Source organism: Etheostoma cragini, chromosome 12, assembly GCF_013103735.1.
Source record: "Etheostoma cragini isolate CJK2018 chromosome 12, CSU_Ecrag_1.0, whole genome shotgun sequence".
NCBI classification, from domain to species: Eukaryota; Metazoa; Chordata; class Actinopteri; order Perciformes; family Percidae; genus Etheostoma; species Etheostoma cragini.
This window is the reverse complement of record NC_048418.1, coordinates 10,142,377-10,164,966: the sequence shown is the minus strand read 5'-3', so window position 1 is coordinate 10,164,966 and position 22,590 is coordinate 10,142,377. Positions and strand designations below refer to the sequence as shown.

The window sequence follows — 22,590 nt, the reverse complement described above, 5'->3', positions numbered from 1 at the left end:
TATTCTGATAAGCTTTTTTGCTTTTTCTCCTCCACACATTTCTAGATTTTAAAGCCATTATTTGAAGGATTTTATCAATATTGGTATTTGTATGGGTTAGTAGGCAGCCATGCTGCTCACAACCCCATGCCACAGCCAACACTAAGATGATGAATGGTTTTGGACTGTACCAATTTTCACTTGATTGTTCAAATCTTTATCATAGAAGAAATGCATGCATCCCCTGAATAATTATTACATTAAATATATAATGTAACTCTAAGAAAAGAAAGGCCAAGTCAAAAAATTCAGTTCACAGTAAAGCCCAACACTGTTGCTAAGGAAGAATAACATGCACTGTACACTTTATCTAACTAGGCTTTTCCCAATGGGACTCATTGAGACCCTGTCTAACCATAAGGTTCCGGCTGTTTAACTTTAAGTATTGATAAATGTATATTGAGTTATGTTGAAAAGCAAACTGTTAGTAATTTAGGTAATAGTTGCATTATAACTGTTATTATAAGTGTGACTCCTAATAAGCCGAAGCAGCCTGCAAAAAGTTAATCTATAAAGTACACCAATTTAAATTCCAAAATCTGCTGTTTATATGTCAAACTCGAAATGTCCACATTATAGATGTAAAATTTAAGCCTGTGTCCACGGAGGGACATTTGACTGAAAGCACTGCAGTACAATAGGTAAAAAAAATGAGGCTACACTTGCCTTGAACATTTTTACTGTTAGATAAGGAATGATTTACTTAACCCCTCCTCGACTTTGCCCATGAAGTGTGTGTTTGTATTCAATCCAACTCTGTATTTGCTTTAGAAAGACCTCACATCGTCTGCACATTGTATGCTCTATCTTCCCACCACATCCCCGCTGTCTTCTGCTGTGCCTTGTGTGGTTAACATGATGACTCTGTTCCTCAGAGAGGGGCTCATGAGATTCGGGAAATCCGTCAGTTTCACTTCACGGGCTGGCCGGACCACGGGGTGCCCTATCACGCCACGGGCCTGCTGGGTTTTATTAGGAGAGTCAAGTCTAAGACTCTGACAAATGCTGGGCCCATGGTGGTTCACTGCAGGTTGGTGTGCACTAGAAGTGATCACTGATACAACTGTATATCATGGCTATTTAAGACAAAACAGCAGAAGAAGAAAATATTTCACATATTTTAATTATGCTATACTTTGAATGACAAACTTTAGGTGTCCTACTGCTCTGGATGAAAACAGTGTTTTCTATTACACCCCTGATGTTTGCAATCTATGTGTTTCCCTGCAGTGCCGGGGCGGGACGGACAGGCTGCTTCATCGTCATAGACATCATGTTGGACATGGCTGAGAGAGAGGGTGTGGTGGACATTTACAACTGTGTGAGGGAGTTGCGCTCAAGGAGAGTCAACATGGTCCAGACTGAGGTATGGTGAATCTGGTCCCACAGTGGTCTCAGCACAGCTGCCCACAGAGACTCATTAGTAAAAGGAAGCGTGAGGATGCAGCTTGGCAGGCTGCCATCAAATGTGGATCAACTAGTTTCTTCGAGTCACTCTTAGCATAAGCCCCACTTCCCTGCTGCTCCAGGAGAAATGTTCCAAATTAATACCAAAGAAAGGCGCTCTTTTAGGAAAATAAATAAATTATGTCCAGGAAAGATAAATCATGTTGTGGAAGTTTTCTGTACAGCAGGAGAGAAGTTTTGAAATGAGACTTTTGTTGAAACAAAATAATGACAGCTGTGCAAAAGTACTGAGTTGGTCTTTGGTGAATTTGTATTTATGCTCTGCAATGCATAAAATGACGAGAACAAATGCACAAAGTATCCACGAGCAACAATATGCGTCTGGAGAAATTTAACAGAAACATCACGGCCTTATATTCATTTTCCCTAGCAACGTTGTTTGGAAAACTTGGCAAAAGAATTAATCTTACCACACAGACAAGTTGGAGCCTTTTTAGTCTTTCTACATTTGTCCCTCATGCCTCAAAGTTTTCAGTCATTTATCTTAGCTGCTAAAGACAACCTGTGTCTTGGTCGCGTACAAATACAAAATATCCTGGCTCTCTTATTGATCCATAACTGACATTGATTAGTCAATATTTCCGCAGGATAAACGTTGTGGACATTTTTCAAGTTCAATTTCAATTGTTGCATTTTTCAAACTGTAGGAATATTTAATAAAGATACAAATTATAATTGACCTCTATGTGAAAGCTGTAGGAGCAGTGCTCTTCAGTGCTTGTTTTAACCTGATTGTAACATTGTGTTTATATGTACAATGGTTGAATTTATGGCCACAACTTTACATTTGTTTGATCATTTTCACAAAAGACATTTATTGAAGTGCACACTCTAACCACTTCTCAGGATGCTAAGAACAAGTGCTTGGCAAAACATGATTGGCAATACATGCTATAATGAAACGGTTTAGAGGCTTGTAACTGAGAGCAGTTAGCTCATATTGATGGCTGAAAACCTTCCTGGCTCATCCCCCGGCTTTATGCTGATGTGTGCTACCGAAAGGACTTTGCACTTTCCTGAACACCGGCCATCTGGAGGTGTCCATAGTCTCGTTGGATGCATCATTTCCCCGTAATTCCCTTTAAATCACAGGCGTCATTGGACTTAATGGGCAAATGTTTCATCGTTGATGTCCGAATTGGGATTTGAGTAACTAGAGACCAAATGTTGTTCACCCTGAGTCACTCTCCTCAAGTTCAGTGACCTTCAAAGAGTGTGTATGTGTGTGTTTTCCCTTGCAGGTGTTCAGGCTAGTTGGCACGGCTCCTCAGCCTGCAGCTATACACTAACTCTCCAACGTGGTTTAATCTGTCCACAGAAATGAAAAGCCTTGTTGTTTATAGTTTATGAGCTCAGATAAGATCTATCAATCTGTGAATTCTGGGGCTTGAGCGGCGTGTTGCCGCTGACCTTCTGACCCAGCCCGAGCTAGTCAAACTCTCAGGTCAGCAGTTCACGTTCTGCACTCGACGTAACAAATAGCAACACATGTTTCTCTGTCAATCTGTAAATCGGTGACCCCTGTGCATGTGTGCATAATTTTGTCCAAAGTGACAAGGGAGTGTCAGCTGAAAATGTCACTTCAGAATAGATTTGCATCAAGCTTCCAGCTTTGTCACCATGTGGAGCGCTTGACTGACTGATGGAAGGAGGCGAAAATGTGGCGCGATTTCCATTTTTTTCTCTAGATAAAGTTAAGGACAGCCGGGGTTGTTTTTGATGTTAAGACGTCAACCTTGTTCATGCCTTGATCATGACAATAATGGCGATGAAGCTTCAACCTGGGTTTGACACGGTCATGACAAAAATATCCAAAGGTCATTGTACCTGATAAAATGCATTTCTACATATATTCTAAGTTTTTTTAAATGTCGTCAAATTTTGAGTTTTATGACCAAATTAAATCAGCTATGTAACAAAATATGAAAACATATGTAACGTAACCTTTGAACACAGACAATGACAAATATTAGTCATAGAATCTGCCTCAGGGCTAAAGAATAATCATGGTTAGGTTGTGGAAAGGTCACTGAATTCTTCTAGCTAAAATGCAGGGGAACACTACCTCATGCATTTCTGCTGCTGGTAGAAAATAAAAATATTTGTTGTCATGAGAGTTAGAAGTCTGATAGATCCGCAATGAGGATGCTGTTTTTTGCAGGAGCAGTATGTCTTCATCCATGATGCCATCTTGGAGGCATGTCTCTGTGGCGACACCACCATTCCTGCCAGTCAGCTCCGCTCCGTGTACTACGACATGAACCGCCTGGACCCGCAGACCAACTCCAGCCCCATTAAAGAGGAGTTTAGGGTGAGGAGATTTAAACATAAGGCAAATAAGGCACTGTGTGCAAATCCCTAATAAAGCATTATCTTAAGTACAGGATAAGTTCAAAACAACAGTAAACATGTTGTCTCTTGATGAATGGTGCAGTCCCCCTCTGGGCCAATCAGTGGCAAATACATCACCTTGCTTTAATCTGTAATAGTAGCCCCCCTCCTTGGACCAATCGGTGTTATATGAGATGCATCGCCCCCCTAAGTTTAATCACTGTCGCATCAGGGGAGTAAGAGCTATCGCTAATGTAACTGATTAGAGAATTGCATTGTTAATTACTATATTGGGAGATAATTGGCACACTCAAGAACTGAGTACCTACTTTCCTGCGTCAGTATGACAGTGTGTTATTCTGCTTCAACCCTGACAGACTCTGAATATGGTGACTCCCACGTTGCGGGTGGAGGACTGCAGCATCGCCCTGCTGCCAAGGAACCATGAGAAGAACCGCTGCATGGATGTTCTTCCTCCAGACCGCTGCCTCCCCTTCCTGATCACCATCGACGGGGAGAGCTCCAATTACATTAACGCTGCACTCATGGACGTAAGACATGAACAGACGTGAATATTTCATATTTTAGGGAATACTCACTTAACAGAGTCATTTAAAAGAGCATTCCAGCATTATTGGAATCTAAGTTAATTTCTATGATTTTAAAGTGGTAAATTGAAACTGAGTCACAAGGCAGGAAATTGCAGCTGTGTGAGCTGAAACCGTCCCACATGTTGCTTTTCTTCAACGCTAATCAGTGTGGCCAAAGCAAGTATTTTGCCTTTGACAGTTAACTGAAAACATCATGTTCTATTGAGGCTACAGTAATTCACGTTGGTTTTATCCACCTCTTATACAAAGGACTGTTGGGTAAATATTAAACATTGCTCATGTTTAAATACCTGAAAATAAATGGATAGAAAATACATTGCTGTTCATGAAATCTATTGTGGCTGTTCAAACAACAAACTTTAGTTCAGGGTTTAAAGAACTTTTAGGTCTCACATGGACACCACCACACCACAAGATGTAGAGTGAGATAAAGTGACAAGGATCACTAGACAAAACAACTTACGTGTGCATGCTGCCAACCCATCCCCCAAAGGAGAAGGCAGTAACAAACAGAAGGACTATGTTAATGGGAATGTATTATACTGACAAGTTGTTGTGGATAAGTTAAAAATAAATATATGGGGAGATTATGTAAGTAAATAACAGGAGTTAAAAAAAGAGTAAGAGTTGTGTCCAAAAACCAATGACAGTCAGATGTTTAACAGTAGAGCTACAAAGTGGAACTTGGAAACAACACGCGGCAAATTAGACTATTGCACAATTAGAAATTAAATTAGAATTAAATAATGTAAACTCATGACAAAACGAAGATCAAGCTACATAATCAAAAGTTAAAATGTTGAATGTTGTTTTAATTTAGACTACCCTCATGGACATTGTGACGAAGGACGACCTCTGCAGGCTGGTAAAACTGGCTGGTGAAAATCAGCCAATCAGGAGCGGCACTGCGCCAGTCCTTATCATTCATCAAAACAGACATACAAGAGACTTGAGCTAACTGGACTGTCTAAAATGCACCAAGGGACAACTCAAAATAAACCCTAAATGCAATGTATAGCAATTTTCAAGTGTTAAATGTATTCAGGGGGAACCTTACAAAGAACACCATTACAAAGCTCATGTCCACTAATGGACTTTTTTGTCTCTTGTCTGGATTCAGCAGGCAACCTTTCAGGTACATGATCATCTGAGTCCCCACTGAGCTAGCCAGAAACCACATTAAAAGTTCAGTGTTCTAATATAATCTCCCTGGACATGGAATCTCCATTAGAAAACATTGAGGTGTATTTAGCAACAGTGTTTCTAATCGCTCTTGCTTCTTTTTCTCCCTCCGTCTTTCTCCAGAGTTACAAGCAGCCGTCTGCATTCATAGTGACCCAGCACCCGTTACCAAACACAGTTAAGGACTTCTGGAGATTGGTGCTGGATTACCACTGCACATCCATAGTAATGCTCAACGACGTCGACCCAGCCCAGGTAAACCCGACCTGATTCGTGTGCATAAAACCATTACATAACACAAAATAATCCTCAAGGGGATATTGCAAGAAACACACTGACATACAGATGAAGTAGTTTCTTTTATGAGAAGTCTGAGTCTAATAAAGTCACACAAAAGGACAGCGTGGGAACTGGATCCAGCGAGAGATTGCTGTTTTTGTTTGCTTTATTTCAATATGAACCTGGGTAGGGTGGATAGACTGCCAAACCCATATGTGTATACAGTATGTGTTTGAAATGAGGTGGATGCAGCAGAGTGGAAGAGGACTTGCCATTAAAGCGCGGGTAGATGGAGAGACAGGGATGTGGAAGAGACTATCCAGATTTCTCAGCCTGAGGCTCTGTCATAACACCCGTGGATCAAAGCCTGAAGCCCGGCTTGCTCTCCCCATCCAAATCCCCTTTCCCTCGGTGACTGACTGCCTGGCTGGATAGAAAAGGCCTTTCATTCAATATTCTCACTGTAGCCAGCCAAGGAAACTGCACAGGTGGGAAGGGAGGAAGGGGATGAAGGCATAGATGGAGATGAGGGAGGTTGGGGTTTACTATCTTCTCCATCAGCATCTTTGTTTTTGCATCTGTTGAATTTGTCAAATTTTGACAGGCTTTCAAAGGAAGTTAGAAAGTGCTTTCTGCCACTCAGACTGTTGATGTGTTTGTGCTCTTTTGTGTGTTGTGTAGTGAGCGTAATATTTGTGTGGCCATTTTATATGCGCGTTCCTGTTAATTTCAGTCTTCTCAGGTAGTCTCTTTTTCTCTTGTAATGTAAATGTAAATGTGCCGTATTTATATAGCGCTTTTCTAGTCTTAACGACTACTCAAAGCACTTTTACATCTACAGGAAACATTCACCATTCACACAAATTCATACACTGTGGCCGAGGCTGCCGTACAAGGTGCCACCTGCTCATCAGATAAACACTCACACACATTCACACTCCGATGTGCAGCATTGGGGGCAACTAGGGGTTCAGTGTCTTGCCCAAGGACACTTCGACATGTGACTGCAGGGCCAGGGATTGAACCCCCAACTTTCCGATTGGCAGGCAACCGCTCTACCACTGAGCCACAGCCGCCACGTATGTCTTGTTTGTTCATGACTCTGCATGCAGGCATGTCTGTCTGTGCAGCATCTGTCCATCTGTGCGTGTACACTTCCAACAGTCTTATTAATGCTGTGAGGCCGGCGCTGTGCTCTGCAGGTGCATGTTCTTAACTGGGCTTTCTCTCATGAGGAGTGGAAATAGGGGAGATTTTTCGACTCCTGTGATGCTGTCCCAGGGGGTTATTTATCTCACTGCACTTTTTACCACTGCTGACAAAGCAGTCAGCAATGCTATCAATGACTGCTTCTTAATGCTTCTAACTAATGCTATGGATTATGTTTTGTTTTACATTAATCTATTGATTGCTTTTTCAAATGTTTTACCAATTGAATACTTTTATAAACTGTTAAAAGATGGCAAAAATTCACATCAAAGTTACCCAAAGCCCAAGATGACGTCTACAGATAACTTGTTTTGTCCATCAAGCAATTCAAAAGCCAGAAGTATTCAATAGACAATGAAGTCAAATGGTGATAAAACAGCCAATTTCGAGGTTAATTTATAATTAAAAAATAACTTTTTGTCATGCTTCCTCAAACCGTCACTATATCCTGCCAGTACTACATTTGACAGATAATCTGTGAAAAAAATCACATTCTCTCCCTTACGCTTGTAATGGCATTTGCAAGGTTGTACCATGCCCAAACAAAAACAACTAATCAGAGCCAAGGAGTCGGGATCAAATATGAATCAAGATTATCTTACTGTAGTGTCTTTTTCTTACCTCAAATGTTCTCAGAAACATTATAGTGTAATGTTTAGTTGTAAAATGAGAGTTTGTGCCGGCCGGTGGACAGTGCTTAGTTTTGGCTCTGGTTGATTGCAGTTCACGAGCAGTCATAAGTCACGTTTCCCTCAACGTTTCATTTTTTGCGCATTTTGAAGTATTGCATTAGAGACCGTTGATGGCAACAGCAAAATTCGAAAAAGATTGTTTTCATTTTGTCACACTCCAAGTGCATATGTGTTCCTTAAGCCTCGTTGCTTTTAAAACAAAGGTCAGGTATGTAACCATTTTTATTCAATTTAACAGGGTAATTTTATGTCTGCATCAGCCAATTACATTGTGTAGCTTAAAATTAGAGTATGCTGTTTTTTTCTGGGATGCTTCAAAAGTTTCCTTCCAATCGTTTTCTGAAATGTCCTCTTTTAAGTCCACCCACCGTGTCTCAAGTCGATCGATGTTTCTTTAGAGCCAGATGCATTCCAGTTATAAATTGAAGAAATTAAACCCCTCTTGTTGCAATTGTTTGTTATAATTTCTTCACAAAGTTAGTGTTGGAATCCTGACTGATTGGTTTTGCATTGAATAAACAAAGTTTATCACTTGGAGATATTTTAAAAAATAAAATTAAAAAAAGTTTCCTTTGAATGTCACATATCAGAGAGATTTCTGCAGAGGTCATTAGAATACTTTATTTAAAGACGTCATGCTTATTGCTTTCTTTGCCCATATCTGGAATACTGCATCGAGCTTGCCTGGTTTAAATGAAACATTGCCCCACAAAGTACTTAGCTTGGCTGAATACAGATACAAATGCAATAGTACCTTAAACAAGTCGGATTCTATGTCCATCCAAGAAGGAGCCTCTCCAGAAGAAAAACAGAACATTAATGTTCTCAATAGTGTTGATACATAGTACCAATAAAGTTCTGAACATTTCAGTCACCCAGCATCAAATGGAAGGTACAGCAGAGAGAAGTGAATTTGAGGACATTTGTCATTCCATATATTTCCTGAAGAGTGCTGAGTTTCTTAACCATTCCTGCAGGTGGCACAAGAGAGATATATTGAAATAAACATGACATTAGGCAATATGTTCATTTTTAATCCATTTATTTTCCCTATCATGGACATATTTAAGGGCATCTACCTTTCTATAGATTTATGTACTGAGGTTCACTATTACTTCAGTTTGTTGGTGCTATAGTTTCTAAACGAGTTGTTATTTTGATGTCCAAATCTGTCACATGGATGAGATCTTGAAAGTAAAAACATATTGGTTTATATATTGTCATGCATTTCCGTTTAGGCAGCATTATTTATGATTTTGAAGCATATAATTTAAATCCAGAGATACTACCAAACAGGCCGATTAGATGTGACAGTGCTGGTATGGATGTGTTTAATAGCTAGTATGAACAGAAGTGGTGATAGAGGAGAACCTTGGGAACAACCTCTTGTAATATTGAAGGGCTCAGACACCACTTCATTTGTCAGTACCACAGCTATAGGGTTTAGATGTAACAGTTTGATCCGGTTAAGGAAAGCATTTTCAAAAACAAATTGAGCTATAAAGAGCTATTGAGCGTCAAAGATGTAAGTCCACTCAACCCTATCGAAGGCCTTCTCCGCGCCAAGCAAGAGAAGAGCCGTGTCTTTATCTTCTATCTTCACCTGAGAACACGCCTTACATCTGGAAATCCTTCCCTTCCTTTCTTTACATATCCATTTGGTCATCGCCCACAGTATTTGGAATCACACCCTCTAACCTTTTTTCCAAAATTATCTGAAGATTTCATGTATCAGTGTTTATCAAATTTATAGGTTGCATATTCTCACACGTAGTGTTATGTTTTCCTGGTTTGAAAGCAGGATGTTTAAACCTCTCTCATTTAGGCCAAGTGGTAGCCATTGTTGTAGGATTCTAGGAACATCTCATAAAGCGTTGCCAATTTATCTTTAGAGTATTTACAGTATATAAATTAATTGTGAGGCCATCCGGGCCTGCTGCTTTCCCAGCCTTCATTGCACCTATAGCTTCTAATCCAGGCTTTGTTTTACTTTCCTCAGAGATTTGGGGGGTATTGAGTTTGTTTTTAAATTAAGTTTGAACAGGCCCATTAGTAATTTACTGTGGTTTAGGAGATTTTCATGAAACATTTTAAAAGCTCTAATAATTTCCAGCAGGTCAACAATAGTATTTCCATTGGCTTCCTCAATGAAATTTATTACCCTTTCTGTTTCCTGTTGTTTAATCCGCCATGCACGAAGTCTGCCCGGATTTTCTTCCTTATAAATATATCTTTTTGATTTTTTTTTTTTCATTGCATAGCAGATTCTCAAATGTTCTCTCAGCCAGATAAATAGGCAAAAGTCAGCTTTTAAGAAAGAATGTCCAATTAGTCAAGGTTTTTCAGGAATTTCTGTTGAACAAAACTGTTGAGAAAACTCTTACTTGGAGCGCACCTGTGATAAGTGTTTGGTCTACCAAACATACTCTCCAGCTTTTGTTTGAATGTTCTCCTGTGAAGAAGCAATTCATCCTGTTCTAAAAAGAAAGCTCGTCACATGACTTCAAACTTTGTAATCACACATAAACCTGTTTTTCATCTACGTGTGAGGAGTTGAAATCAATGCCAGCGGCTTCAGCAAGTATAGTTTGAATTCTGTAGCTAATGAATCTTCTTCGGTTATCTTTGGTTTTTCCTGTGTGTGTGTGTGTGTGTGTGTGTGTGTGTGTGTGTGTGTGTGTGTGTGTGTGTGTGTGTGTGTGTTTTGTTTAGCTGTGCCTACAGTACTGGCCAGAAAACGGAGTCCACCGCCATGGTCCCATCCAGGTAGAGTTTGTCTCTGCTGACTTGGAGGAGGACATCATCAGCAGAATATTTCGGATCTACAATGCAGCACGGGTACGGTCACGCTTTAAATGGAAAATCATGTGTTCAGGAGAAAACAACTAACACCACATTAATGCGTTTTTGAAGTTTTTCTGCTCTGCTGCCCATTTTTTGTAACTTTTATAACTTGTCTTCTCTGGGGTGATCACAACAGCCAATTTATTCTGTGAATGCACACCTCACACGTCCCACTCATACGCCGGCCTGTCCATTCAAGCTGTGTAGAGGCAGAGTCATTCTGTTCTTTAACCATGCCTCTGCAACAGTGATTGGACCGAGGTGTGATTGCCTCAAGTCACATGTCTTTCAGACAGCTTGAGAACCTTTCACACGTAGTTTGTAGGTAGAAGTTGAACTGACTGTTGCTTTAATCAACACCTTTTGGGTAGAGGGTGACTGTACCTCAAAGGGTCACTTTGCCCAAATTATGACAAAAAAACACATTCAATACACTAGACAGCCATGTGAACAGTTTGGGTTTTAGTTTTAATACACCCCATTTTGAGACATTGTTTTTGAGATTTCCTTTTCCACCACAAAACAATCCCCCAAATGTTTTAAGCTTTTTAAAATACCTTCAAGTTTGTGTCATTGCTCCGTCTTTCTGACTGGATCGTCAAATCGATGGAACAAAAGTTCTATTACTGGGGAGATATTGCTATCTATAGGGCCACCCAAAAATTGTCACCTATATCCTACCTACGTCATGTAACTTAAAAGAAAGTAACTCCAGACCACTCTTTGACACTTTTTAGGTTCAGAAGTAAAAATGAGTCATCCTTTAACATTTGTTTTGTTCTGGTTTTAGAATGACAACGACATTTGGAGAACAATTAGATACAAAACAGGCATGTAGGCTCCACAGGATGATTCTTTTTCCTTGACAACTCGTGTTTTTTTTACCAAATGATGTACAGATTTAAGTCATGGCTTGAAAAAATAGTGCATATACTGTAGCTGCCATACATGGAGAAACAAAAATCTCACCAGGGGAGCATGCCCCCGGACCCCCCGAGGTTTGAGCTGATCCCCGAATGTTTACAATGTCTGGCTCCGGCCCTGGTTAACAAGATGAATCGGGGTCACAAGATAACTAATGGGGTAGAAGAGAATTAAACAGATATTTTCATAATCCCCTCCAAATGTATGTAGAATACAGCAATGTCTACTTGTCACAGGTTGACGTGAAGAAGTGTGGACATGATTGGTGAGAAATTCAATCAAAGATTCCTATGATTAAGATTAAATGGTACCTGTTTTCTTCATTTATTTTAATGATTTGTATCAAAAAATTTCACAAGAAAAAAGGAAAGTCAGAAGAAAAACTGCTACATTGTTGTAAAAGAAATATATATTTTCTTTCTTATCCCTTTAATCATCCTGAGAGTGCTCAGATTGATCTTGTTTCCCTTTGGGGGAAACAGAAGATTGACCCCAAGATTGACAGCCACTGTTCTAGATAATTCATAGACCTTGCTGGAAACCGTTTTTATTGGAAATACGTTCTAATGAAGAAATAGTTTCCTATTAAAGCTGATGACAGCGTTTTGACCATCCAAAAGCAGCTTTAAAATATCATATTTCAGTTCAAATGTGAGCACCACAAACCAATTTCAATTTTTTTTTTTTATTGGAGTGGAGTATTAAATCTCAATGACACATATATCTCAGAACTTTGGCATTAAAACCAAAACGAGGCATGGCTAGATACCACTACAAGTCCGACTATGGTTTCTGACCCTTTCCTTTTGAGCTACCAGACATAAATGCACAGAAAGGGTCCTGACCCGTGCCAGCGTCACCTGCAGTCACCTGCGTAAGCTTCTTACCCCGACAATCTGCCTGCTGTTGTCAACAATCACTCCTCATATGAACGTGTTATAACAGCGTCTGGCCAGCAGAGGCGTCACCAACGTATTAAGTGGCGTCAACTGCTATTGATCGATATGTCTGGAGTATGATTTAGAGTGTCTGCCGCTCAGATCTTAACTATCTGTCTCCAGCTGTGACTGTGCTCATCTACCATCCGTCTATCTGCACATTCATCTCTTCAGTGACTCCTCGTGCCCTTATCCATCTCTTGTCCCATTGGTTGCCATTGGGGCTTAGCTTAGCTGCATCTTTGCATTCTGATTGCATCTTTTCACAGCCGCGATTAACCCAACAACCACCCCCATCCCCCATCCTCCCCCTACTGTGGGTTAACCTGGGATAACCGGTGTGTCCTTCCCCTCCAGCCTCAGGACGGCTACCGGATGGTGCAGCAGTTCCAGTTTCTGGGCTGGCCCATGTACAGAGACACGCCCATGTCCAAACGCTCCTTCCTCAAGCTAATCCGACAGGTGGACAAGTGGCAGGAAGAGTATGATGGGGGCGAGGGGCGCACAGTGGTCCACTGTCTGTAAGTTAGCAAGTCAATTCTGCCATTAAAAATGAAACATCTCCACCTAGTGACGGAAGAGTTTTATTGCATCAGAAAGCTATGGAACTCCTCACCCCTCTGTCAGCTATATTGTCAACCTTTCTGTGTTAAACTGAACTTGTCTTAAATGCCACTTTTTATTTTCTAATGCTCGACTCCTTTGTAACAACTCTAGTAATGGAGGCGGCCGGAGTGGGACATTCTGTGCCATCAGCATTGTGTGCGAGATGCTTCAACACCAGCGCTCTGTGGATGTTTTCCACGCTGTCAAAACACTAAGGAACAATAAACCCAACATGGTGGACCTGCTGGTGAGGGGCACTGCAGTAGCACTTTTGTCAGACCTATTAGTTTATTACAACCTCACAAAGGACCAGAAAGTAGCCGCCACCTTCAAAATCCTCGCTCCCAGTTTCTAACGTAGGCTTTCTGTCATAAATGTATCATTTCCAAGCCAGAGCTAAGATACTCCTAAAGGCAGCTGTTGAGTATTACTCCCTGGTGGGATTTTATTGACCTTCATGTGTAAATCTGTGTATTTCCCCTTTAGAAATTATTAAATTAGACTTCCTTGTGGCCAACAAGTTACCCAAATTTATATGTACCCGCGTCAAGATATTCTGCATCTTAACCAATTGGTATTTACAGAAGATAAATCCTGTTTGACAGGTCTTATTAAAATTGTATTTCATACTTGTGTGGCTTTAAATCCCTTTAGATTATATATATATTAAATGTTACAGTGAAAATATCCCTAAACGCTATCTGCAACATTATTTAAATCCGATTATACCAAAGTTTAGTCCAAGAAACATTAGTAGTTTTTTGTAATTTTTTTTAATATTCACTCTAAATCTGGATTGTCAAACAGGCAACTGACCATTTGTTTCTCCTTGTCTCCTAGGACCAGTACAAGTTTTGCTATGAAGTGGCACTGGAGTACTTGAACTCTGGGTAACTCAGAGCTACTGAACCCCCCAGAGACTTAAAGTTTGGGTTCTCACAGAAGACTTCAGCTCACATGTGTGCGTTGTGTTAAGTGTTTGTGTGTGTGTGTGACTGACCAGACAGGAGCAAGGTACACACACATACAACCATACATGCAGCTCGTTTGACCAGCTCTCTTCTTCTAGTTGGTCTAGATTGGGAACGGTAACTGAGTTGTACAGTGTTAAATATCGCAGCCTGTCGGTACCGGCTAAGGAAGCCAGCAGGAGCACAATGATTTTTTTTTTTCTTCCTCTGCAGTGAATGGTCTCCTCTCTGGACGCCTCTTTCTTTCTGCCTCCTATCTCTTTCAGCCGCCTGTAGTCCTGTGGTTGTTGCCTTGATTCCTCATTGGACAATGAGCATTAAATACTCTACCGTTTTCCATGGAATGCAATACACTGTACATAATGTTAATGTGGTCTCTGATTTTTTTTAATTGTTTTTTTTTTTGCTCAACTCATTATTAAAAGTCATTAAATACAGGAACTCAAAGCCTAAATGTTACTAAATGTCCTGTAAGTGTATGACTTCTAAATGATTATTGCTTCATGCTGTATGTTGGGGACAGCTGGCTCAGTCTACATCCGCTTACCTTATTTCCTGTACCGGGATCGAAAGCTTTATTTGCACTTCCATTTAAATTCTTGTTGTGCATATTGTACATATTTCTGTAGATTATTTATTCACGACATGTACTTTTTTTGTGACTCGCAGTAAGTGACAATCATATGTTCTACACGTTGATTTTTTGACTGTATTGTGTGCTTTTATTGATCCTATTGTGTGACAGACCAATTCAAATGTAAAGACGAAAGATATATAAATGTATCTACAATATAGACATTGGATTATGTAGTCCTGAATCTTTTCTGAGTGGAACTGGAAAATATGTTATAAGAGGGACATCTGTTGGATATATGAGGAATTACACAATTGCCTACATTTTCACAACTTTAAAAAGAAGCTACAGTAGTGTTCTGTTTTCATGACTTTATCTGAAGTCATTATGTGTTTGATGGCTTTCCTGCATTTTAGCAAATTAATACGGTTTGTTTAGAAGCATTTGTTGGATGAATTTGAAATCTACGTTCTCAAAGGCTGAACAGTCACAACACAGGACCATGATTGGACAACAATACAACTTCAAACAGGTAAACCATCTGACTTGGGACTTTGCAGTTCAAAGATTTCGTAAGAGTTACAGTAAAAATGATGCATTGGTCATACTGTTGACAGGTATAAGGCCAAAATATGTATTTTTATAGTTAACACCTAGAAACAAAACAATTCTATTCGGACTATTTCTGAGCTCATGTACTGTTAGAGTAAACACCGGGGTGCAGTTGATGGTCACACTTTAACTGTTTACCTTCAGTTTACCGTTATTTGATTGAGTTAAGGATTTTTTTGTTTGTTTGCCACACGACCTTTCACAGTAAAATGCATCACCATTACAATGAACACTTCCATACAAAATTACATTTGTTGATTTTATTTGTTGATTTAACTCTGTGGTAAAGTTTTAAGGCTGTAAGTGGTGAGATATTGAGATGCAATATTTTTCTAAAGTTGTTCCATTTATTTATTTAAATAAGATCCGCAAGCGTTATTACCTTAAACTATATAGTTATTTTTCATTTGGCCCATCTGCAAACTCATTTTCAAAAGGTTCCTTACAAAAACAAGTTTTACATGTGTTGATGTCTAATGACATTGAGAAGTCAGAATCAGAACAAACATCTGAGATGGTTACCAATTAATTTCAAAATGTGTTGAACAAGCCAGGGTGACAGTTAACTGTTAGTCTTTATACTATGGCTGATTTGCCAGAATAGACCTGAGCTTGTTTTCAGAGTTAAATCAAAGGGTGACCTCCTAAAAAGCTCGTCAAGGACTTGCAGTGCTGTAACAAAAACCTAAATCGTTCACAAATAATAGATTGGCAAAACCGGCTCCTCAGGTTTAATGTTAATGTAGAGGGAGGCAAACTGTGTGGTTTGAAGTGGAAACATTAATTGATCTAACTTGTTGATTAATTGTAAGAAGGAAGTAGTGCCCTCTCACTGGAAAGGTGACACAATAAGTACTCAAATCTACTCTATCTGTTTTGGTACTAAATGTACTTTATGTTTGAGTGTGCTTTTGATACACTTCTCCTACTCAACACTTGTTTTGTTATAACTGACATTTAGAAACATTGATCAATGGTTAGACAGCTCTAGGAACATCTATATAAAAAAAAATGGTATTAAATCTTTGGAAACAAATGTAGCTGTATTTTAATTGATGTCCCTCTGTGCAAGTTTTGGAACATTACCTGTAAAAATGGTTAAGTACATCCAATTTGTATACAGGCCTACCAACTATAAAAACAGTGAGAGAAAACTTATAATAAATATATAAATACGGCCTACTGTTTTCTATTATAATCTAATTTATTTGTGACACAGCTAACATCAGTTAAATATACTGTTTCTGGATCTCCTGGACCACTGCCTTTTTATTCTTTTGGGTTTGTCTCCCCCTGGTGGTGTTCCAGAGTAACTTTCCTGCACCGTCCTAGACTAATGCATTGTGTAAACTGAAGGAAAACAATTAATTTTACGTATGACATTATTCATGTCGGATACATGTGACAGTGTCCAAGCCGTTTTTTAGTCTTACTTGGAGTGGTACAGTATAGCAGGGGTTTTATAACTAAATAAGTGAGATGCTTGCAATATTTTAAAGCGCCCATATTATACTAATTTTAAAGGTTCATAATTGTATTTTGAGGATGTACCAGAATAGGTTTACATGGTTTCATTTTCCAAAAAAAACATTTATGTTGTGCTGCATATTGCTCCAGTTCCTCTTTTCACCCAGTGTGTTTAGGTCTCTGTTTTAGCTATAGAGTAAGACATCTCACTTCTATACTATCTTTGTTGGAAGTTGCACATACACAGTAGCTAGATAAGACCACATCAGCTAGCTAACTGATTCTCCAACTTTCTGTCTGTACAAGGCAGGATTAGCTGGGAGGGTTCTTCTAAACGAGGGGTATTTGTGGAATACCTGCAGAGCAGGGACATGGAAGTAGTTCTTTTGTAGATTATGGTAAACAAGTGTGTGTTGTAGCAGTGTTTTGCCATTTAGAATGAGCTAGCCATCTAGCGCCAGCATGCTAATGAAGGCCGTGGAGATTTTGAACAGCTCAACTGGAGACTGAAGGCAGGACACATTCAGAAATCTGGATCTCACTTAAAACAGCATGGGTAGTTTTTATTTTTCAAAGTTTGTATGCGTGTGGAAGCACCAGAGACACAAAATAACACCCCAAATACCTGATTTTTTTTCTCATACTACGGGCACTTTAATAGCACGTTTCTTTCACTGCACAGTTGGAAAGGTTGGTAAGTCTACATCAAGATTAAACTTAATTATATGGGATCCAACAAGGGACAGATATAATTTACTTGCATGAAAGGTTCCAGTATTTTCTGCCATAATAATGAGAAAAAAAATCGTAATATCTTCATATCTTAATTTCTTTGCAATGAGAGAGCAAATAAGCTCCTACTGCTTTTGCTTGTACACTAACCAATCAATACAGGTTACTCCCAATGGACAGTTGTGTTCAAAATAACAGCAGTCCAACATCACAAACCTCATGAATCCTCGAGACATTTTTCAGTTTATACAGTTTGTAAAGAAAAATGCCAATACTGCTATTTTTTTTGAACATCCTAATATTCCTTTTTCTTCACTTTCTGTAAAGGTATAAAACATATCTGATCAATTTTGGTCATGTTTTGATTTGGAATTGAATGTGCAGTGCTCCCAATGCATTGATCTCATCAAATTAAGCTATTCGAGCATTATTCACTTTTTAAAACACACCGCTATTATTCTGAACACAGCTATAAATGCTAAAGAAGTAATGCTAAATTGCATTTAGAGAAGCAAAATAAAATGCTACATTGGGACTGAAAAGTGTATGTATGTGTCTATCTGTTACTTTTATTACTTGTATAGCAACCTTGGTATAGGACTATTAAGAACTAGTTGGGAATTGATCATGTATGCCAACATCTATCGTATATAAACAATGCTCTCAAACAAAGCGGTCCGTGTCTAACATCCATGTGGTATTACATAGAATTGTTATGTAATGACAATTCCATTTCTTCTAGCTGTTATTAATCACTGAAGTTCTGAGGGGCTTTTTAAATCAGGAGTAACCTGCATCGATTGTTAAGTGAATACATTAGTATGAGACTCTTTGTGAAGAAAAATAAATTGTGGCTAAAGCTGCAACAGAGCACCATGCTGCAAAAGACTATAAATATTTCAACCACAAGATGCCAGTGTAAAGCTGCTTTTCAGTTTGGTATGCCATTTTTCAATTGAGCATGTATTATGCAAACATCATGCATCTAGGCAATTCTACTGGTATTAGTCCTAGAAATAAAGACTTGGACGGCTGATTACCAAGTCACTGTATTAAAAACTCACACACAATTTCCCTGTGTTACACACTGTAGGTGCAAAAAAGACACAGCTAACAGTGTCCGAATAATTAAAAGATGTGATATTTGGATTTTATTGGCTCTTAAAGCACTGGTTTGTCTCTACAGGCTTCAGCAGCACCTTAAGGACTCTCTGTAAAAAGAGAAATCTTTGGCACATCTTCATGGAAGCTGAAGGTCTCATCTTTTCCCTTTACAGACTGTTCCAGTTGGTCGGAGCTACAGGCGCTGTGGCACCAGGGATGGTTTCATATTTCATTGCATGACTGCTGGTGAATTATTTCTCTGTTCAGGAGACCGGGGGAGCAGATGAGTTGGAGCAAAAAAGGGACGGAGCTGCTGCTGCTGCTGCTGAGGCTTGATGTGAGTTGAGCTGCTGGGAGAGTCCACACCAGATGTTCCCTGAGCTAATGTCCAGAAGCACAGGGACTACATCTGGACACACAAACACACGCTTACCGAGCTGCACATTAATTGATATCATATGCAATCAGCGACTGAGATTTGTTCCACTTACAGTCCAAAAAATATATGGAAAGCCAAGACATTTCAAAAGTTAATTCATTAGATTGGTCTCTGAGTCCTCCTGTCATTCATCTGGGCGTAAGGCATAAACACAGGTGTTTCCTTAACATGACATTTTCAATAACCGCATATATTAAATATTTAGCATTCATTGATTACTGAACAGACAGAGAGGCCAGGTGCCTCTGAAAGGAACATATTTGGGTCGAAACATCCGCAATGAGATGCCCCAAGTTAACAAGTTAAAACCACAAAGATACCCCCAATTGACCAGAGACACAAAAAAGACCACACAGGGACTCAAAATGATCTCAAAGGGATGCAAAATGATGACAAAGAGACAAAACATCTGCAAACATGAAGACAATCTAACTGATACTCATAGGTGTATACCAAAACCTCAGTTGTAATTTGACATTGAATTTAACTTTCGTCTCGGGCATCATTTTGCAAGAATCATTTTTACATTATTTTTTTTTCAAAACGGTATGCATTACATTTGGGAATGAATTTTCTTTTAGCTGCAATTGAGAAGTGCAAGGTTGCGTTGGCTTTGCTTCAGTGTCATCGCATGTCCAGGAGATGGCAGGCAAAGCTCTCAGCTGCACAATGTCAGCTGAAGTCAACAGCAGCTAGTAGAGGGCACTCTTAACTCTGTGATAGACTCAATTTGCATCAAATCATTTGCTTCCATGCTCATATTAAATTCAAATGATTAACATTTTATTCCCCAAACACCATGTATCAGGAATCTTGGAAAGACAGAGTTCAGAAAGGAATGAAATGATCTGATGATAATGACGAGAGCTGATATTTCAGATTTGTATTCATACTGTTAAGGTATATATTGCTCAACACTTCTAAACTTAACATATACATAAAATCAGTATCATAAATACAGATTTTATTTATGATACACATTAAAATAGTGAGTGTTGAGTTTGTGTTGAGACATAAGATTACAGTTTTATCCTCCATCTTGACTATGCATATGGAATTCATGAACATACTTTCTCACACTCCTCTCAGTCTCCTCTGTGCTGATGTAACAATATGATGAACCAACCAATGAATAATTAATCACTCTACGATTGCAGACGAAAGATTAAGTGGTGTATTCTCTCATAACCAAGATCCTCTCTGAATTATAGCCACCAGCCTCCTTCAAAACAAACCTTCAGCACTGTCACATACATCACTGCTGATTCTCACACGTGTGCACATATACAACACAACAAAACTGCAGATCCACACACAGGTCAAAGGTTAGCTGAAGCAACTGGAGCACAACAGCTTGTTTCCATCTACAGGGACTGGATTACTCTCTTTCTCTTTCTCTCTCTCTCTCTCTCTCTCTCTCTCTCTCTCTCTCTCTCTCTCTCTCTCTCTCTCTGCCTGAATTCTTCTCTTTACCACCAACACCCCCCCCTCTTACTTTTCTGCCACAAACAATTGCACAGACTGGGATGCCAATCTGTCAGAGAGCAGAAGTGGACATCATCTTTACCAGCCCTCATGTGGCTTTTCATTCTGCATATTTTAATTAACTACAACTGCAGTGACCAAGATCAGATGTATCACCTTTAAATTATCACTCACATGACCTGAATATGCCCAAAGCTCAAAATATCTCAAGTTGCCATTTTTAACATGTAATATCTTCTTATCATTCCTACATCCTAGTCATTCTATTGGAGAATGATGCAGCAGCTGTTTTGAGCCCACTTCCAATAATTGTGAGCACTTGCTTTCGAGCTTTTGCCAAGGGAGAGCGAGTGATCAATCAATGAACCAGCTCAACATACAATAAGCACCCCTGTCAAGCTCTCCCATCTGAGACAAATCCATATCTCACACGTCCTCCATTTTCATGCAGATGGTGGGGGGAGAGTAAGACGTTTCCGCTCTCCTGACATTGTTCCTGTTCTCCTGACGGTTTGATGTGATTGCATTGTCAGCCCTCTGAGTTTGCTGGTGCTGTTGTAGGCTGCTCTTGGTTACAGGCTGAAAGTGAAAAGGCGGGAGAAACTGTTCCCTGGCACAGATATGGCATACATATTTCAGTAGTTTGAGACTACATATTTTAGAAGTAGCAAGCTCAGTGTCAACTTACAAGTGGATAGCCTAGTTTGGTGTATGGCTGGCATATTGCATCACATTTTCCTTTTTTTTTTGTAAGTCAAACAAGCAAAAAATATATGCACACACAAACAAACAAACACACACACACATACTCTAGTGTCAGAATATCAATTCCAATCATGTCCAAACTCCTCCAGATGCAAAGCTATATTGGGAATCTGCCCAAGGTCAAGTTCCCATCGAAGTCAATCTAATTTCCTGCAATTTAGGGAGAAACTGATGACTTGGCCTCCATGTTGCCGTGACTGCCAACAGCCTCTCTCTGCATCTGTTGCCATAGCAGCCCCGGTAGAGCTCTCCTGCCAGTCAGTCTAGAAGAGTAGACGAGTAAACCAGCGGTGCCCCCATCAGAAGAGGCCTGCGTGTCTTCATCTGTTGCCATGGTACCGTAATAGCGTTCTGGATAGATTCGGCATGGCAGGGAGTCAGTCCCTTTATCTTCCAACGCATAATATTGAGCTGAGCTTGCCTGTGTTCAGCACTCGCAACACGGTGAGCAGACAAAGGGGGTCGAAGGGGGAGAAGGTAGATGTCAAGATAGTGTATGTGTTGAGATGTAGAGCAGTGTTGGGCTTAGATGTGCTGCATGCTCATCGGGTGCTGATTAGTAGTACATAGAGATAGTGTATGTTGGAAAGACATGCCTGACAAGGTAACCTGGACTCACTAGCTGACTCACTTTGTATTAGAATGAGTGGTTGCGTGCAGTCATTGAGTGCATTTGCAGTGACGATGTGTGAAAGGAACAAGGAAATCCAAGAGCCAGGCCAGCTCCACTTTAAAATGAAGTAGACAATGTAAAGGAAAATGTGTTTAAAGGGTCAGTTCACCCAGAAAAGATAATGGTTTTTGAGAGAAAAGTAGCTGTTAATTATTGTACATATACTGTATGTAGTTTGTTCAATGCTTTGTGCACCCCAAGAGAAATCCCAATCCTTTAAATTTTATTGGTTTGGAGGCACAAATGTCTCAAACCTTGGTAAATAAAACTAAAACTGTGTTTTTTTTTGTGTGCAATTTGTGTGAGTTTTTGTTTGGAGCAAAAGGCAAAAAATAAAATTAAAGAGAACTGAAAATGAAATAAAAATAGTATTTTTTCCCCACAACTTATCTCTTGTCTCTGCTAGAAGAAGAAATACATCTAGAACAAAGTCATTCACGGGGTGGTTTGCAGCCCCCACAGTTAAAGGTTAACAGATTGCTTTCTGCTTATAGATTAATACAACTTAAAAATTCCAGAGCCTTTTATAAAAGCATCCCAATATTCCAGACTTCTTTATTCCCAAGCAACTAATGTTATTTACCTATGAGCCTCCACTGCTGCCATCTATATCTTCTGCTTTCTCCTTTTTGTTTGCCTGATTGCA

The 22,590-nt window shown here is 39.6% G+C and overlaps 1 protein-coding gene across 16 annotated transcripts in view; it reads left to right on the top strand.

The window, feature by feature from the left end:
• LOC117954295 (receptor-type tyrosine-protein phosphatase mu-like) overlaps positions 1 to 14,901 on the top strand; it is a 152,280-nt gene extending 137,379 nt beyond the window's left edge. For 14 of the 16 annotated variants that reach the window (XM_034887979.1, XM_034887994.1, XM_034887992.1 and 11 more), the window contains 9 exons: positions 915 to 1,069; positions 1,270 to 1,405; positions 3,668 to 3,817; positions 4,215 to 4,388; positions 5,754 to 5,885; positions 10,523 to 10,648; positions 12,874 to 13,037; positions 13,234 to 13,369; positions 13,963 to 14,901. In XM_034887979.1, the coding sequence (XP_034743870.1) occupies positions 915 to 1,069; positions 1,270 to 1,405; positions 3,668 to 3,817; positions 4,215 to 4,388; positions 5,754 to 5,885; positions 10,523 to 10,648; positions 12,874 to 13,037; positions 13,234 to 13,369; positions 13,963 to 14,016 (1,227 nt within the window). In that variant the 3' untranslated portion in view covers positions 14,017 to 14,901. The remainder of the gene's footprint in view (positions 1 to 914; positions 1,070 to 1,269; positions 1,406 to 3,667; positions 3,818 to 4,214; positions 4,389 to 5,753; positions 5,886 to 10,522; positions 10,649 to 12,873; positions 13,038 to 13,233; positions 13,370 to 13,962) is intronic. The other 2 variants (XM_034887980.1, XM_034887983.1) reach the window with 2 other exon arrangements.
• Positions 14,902 to 22,590: the final 7,689 nt, after the last annotated feature.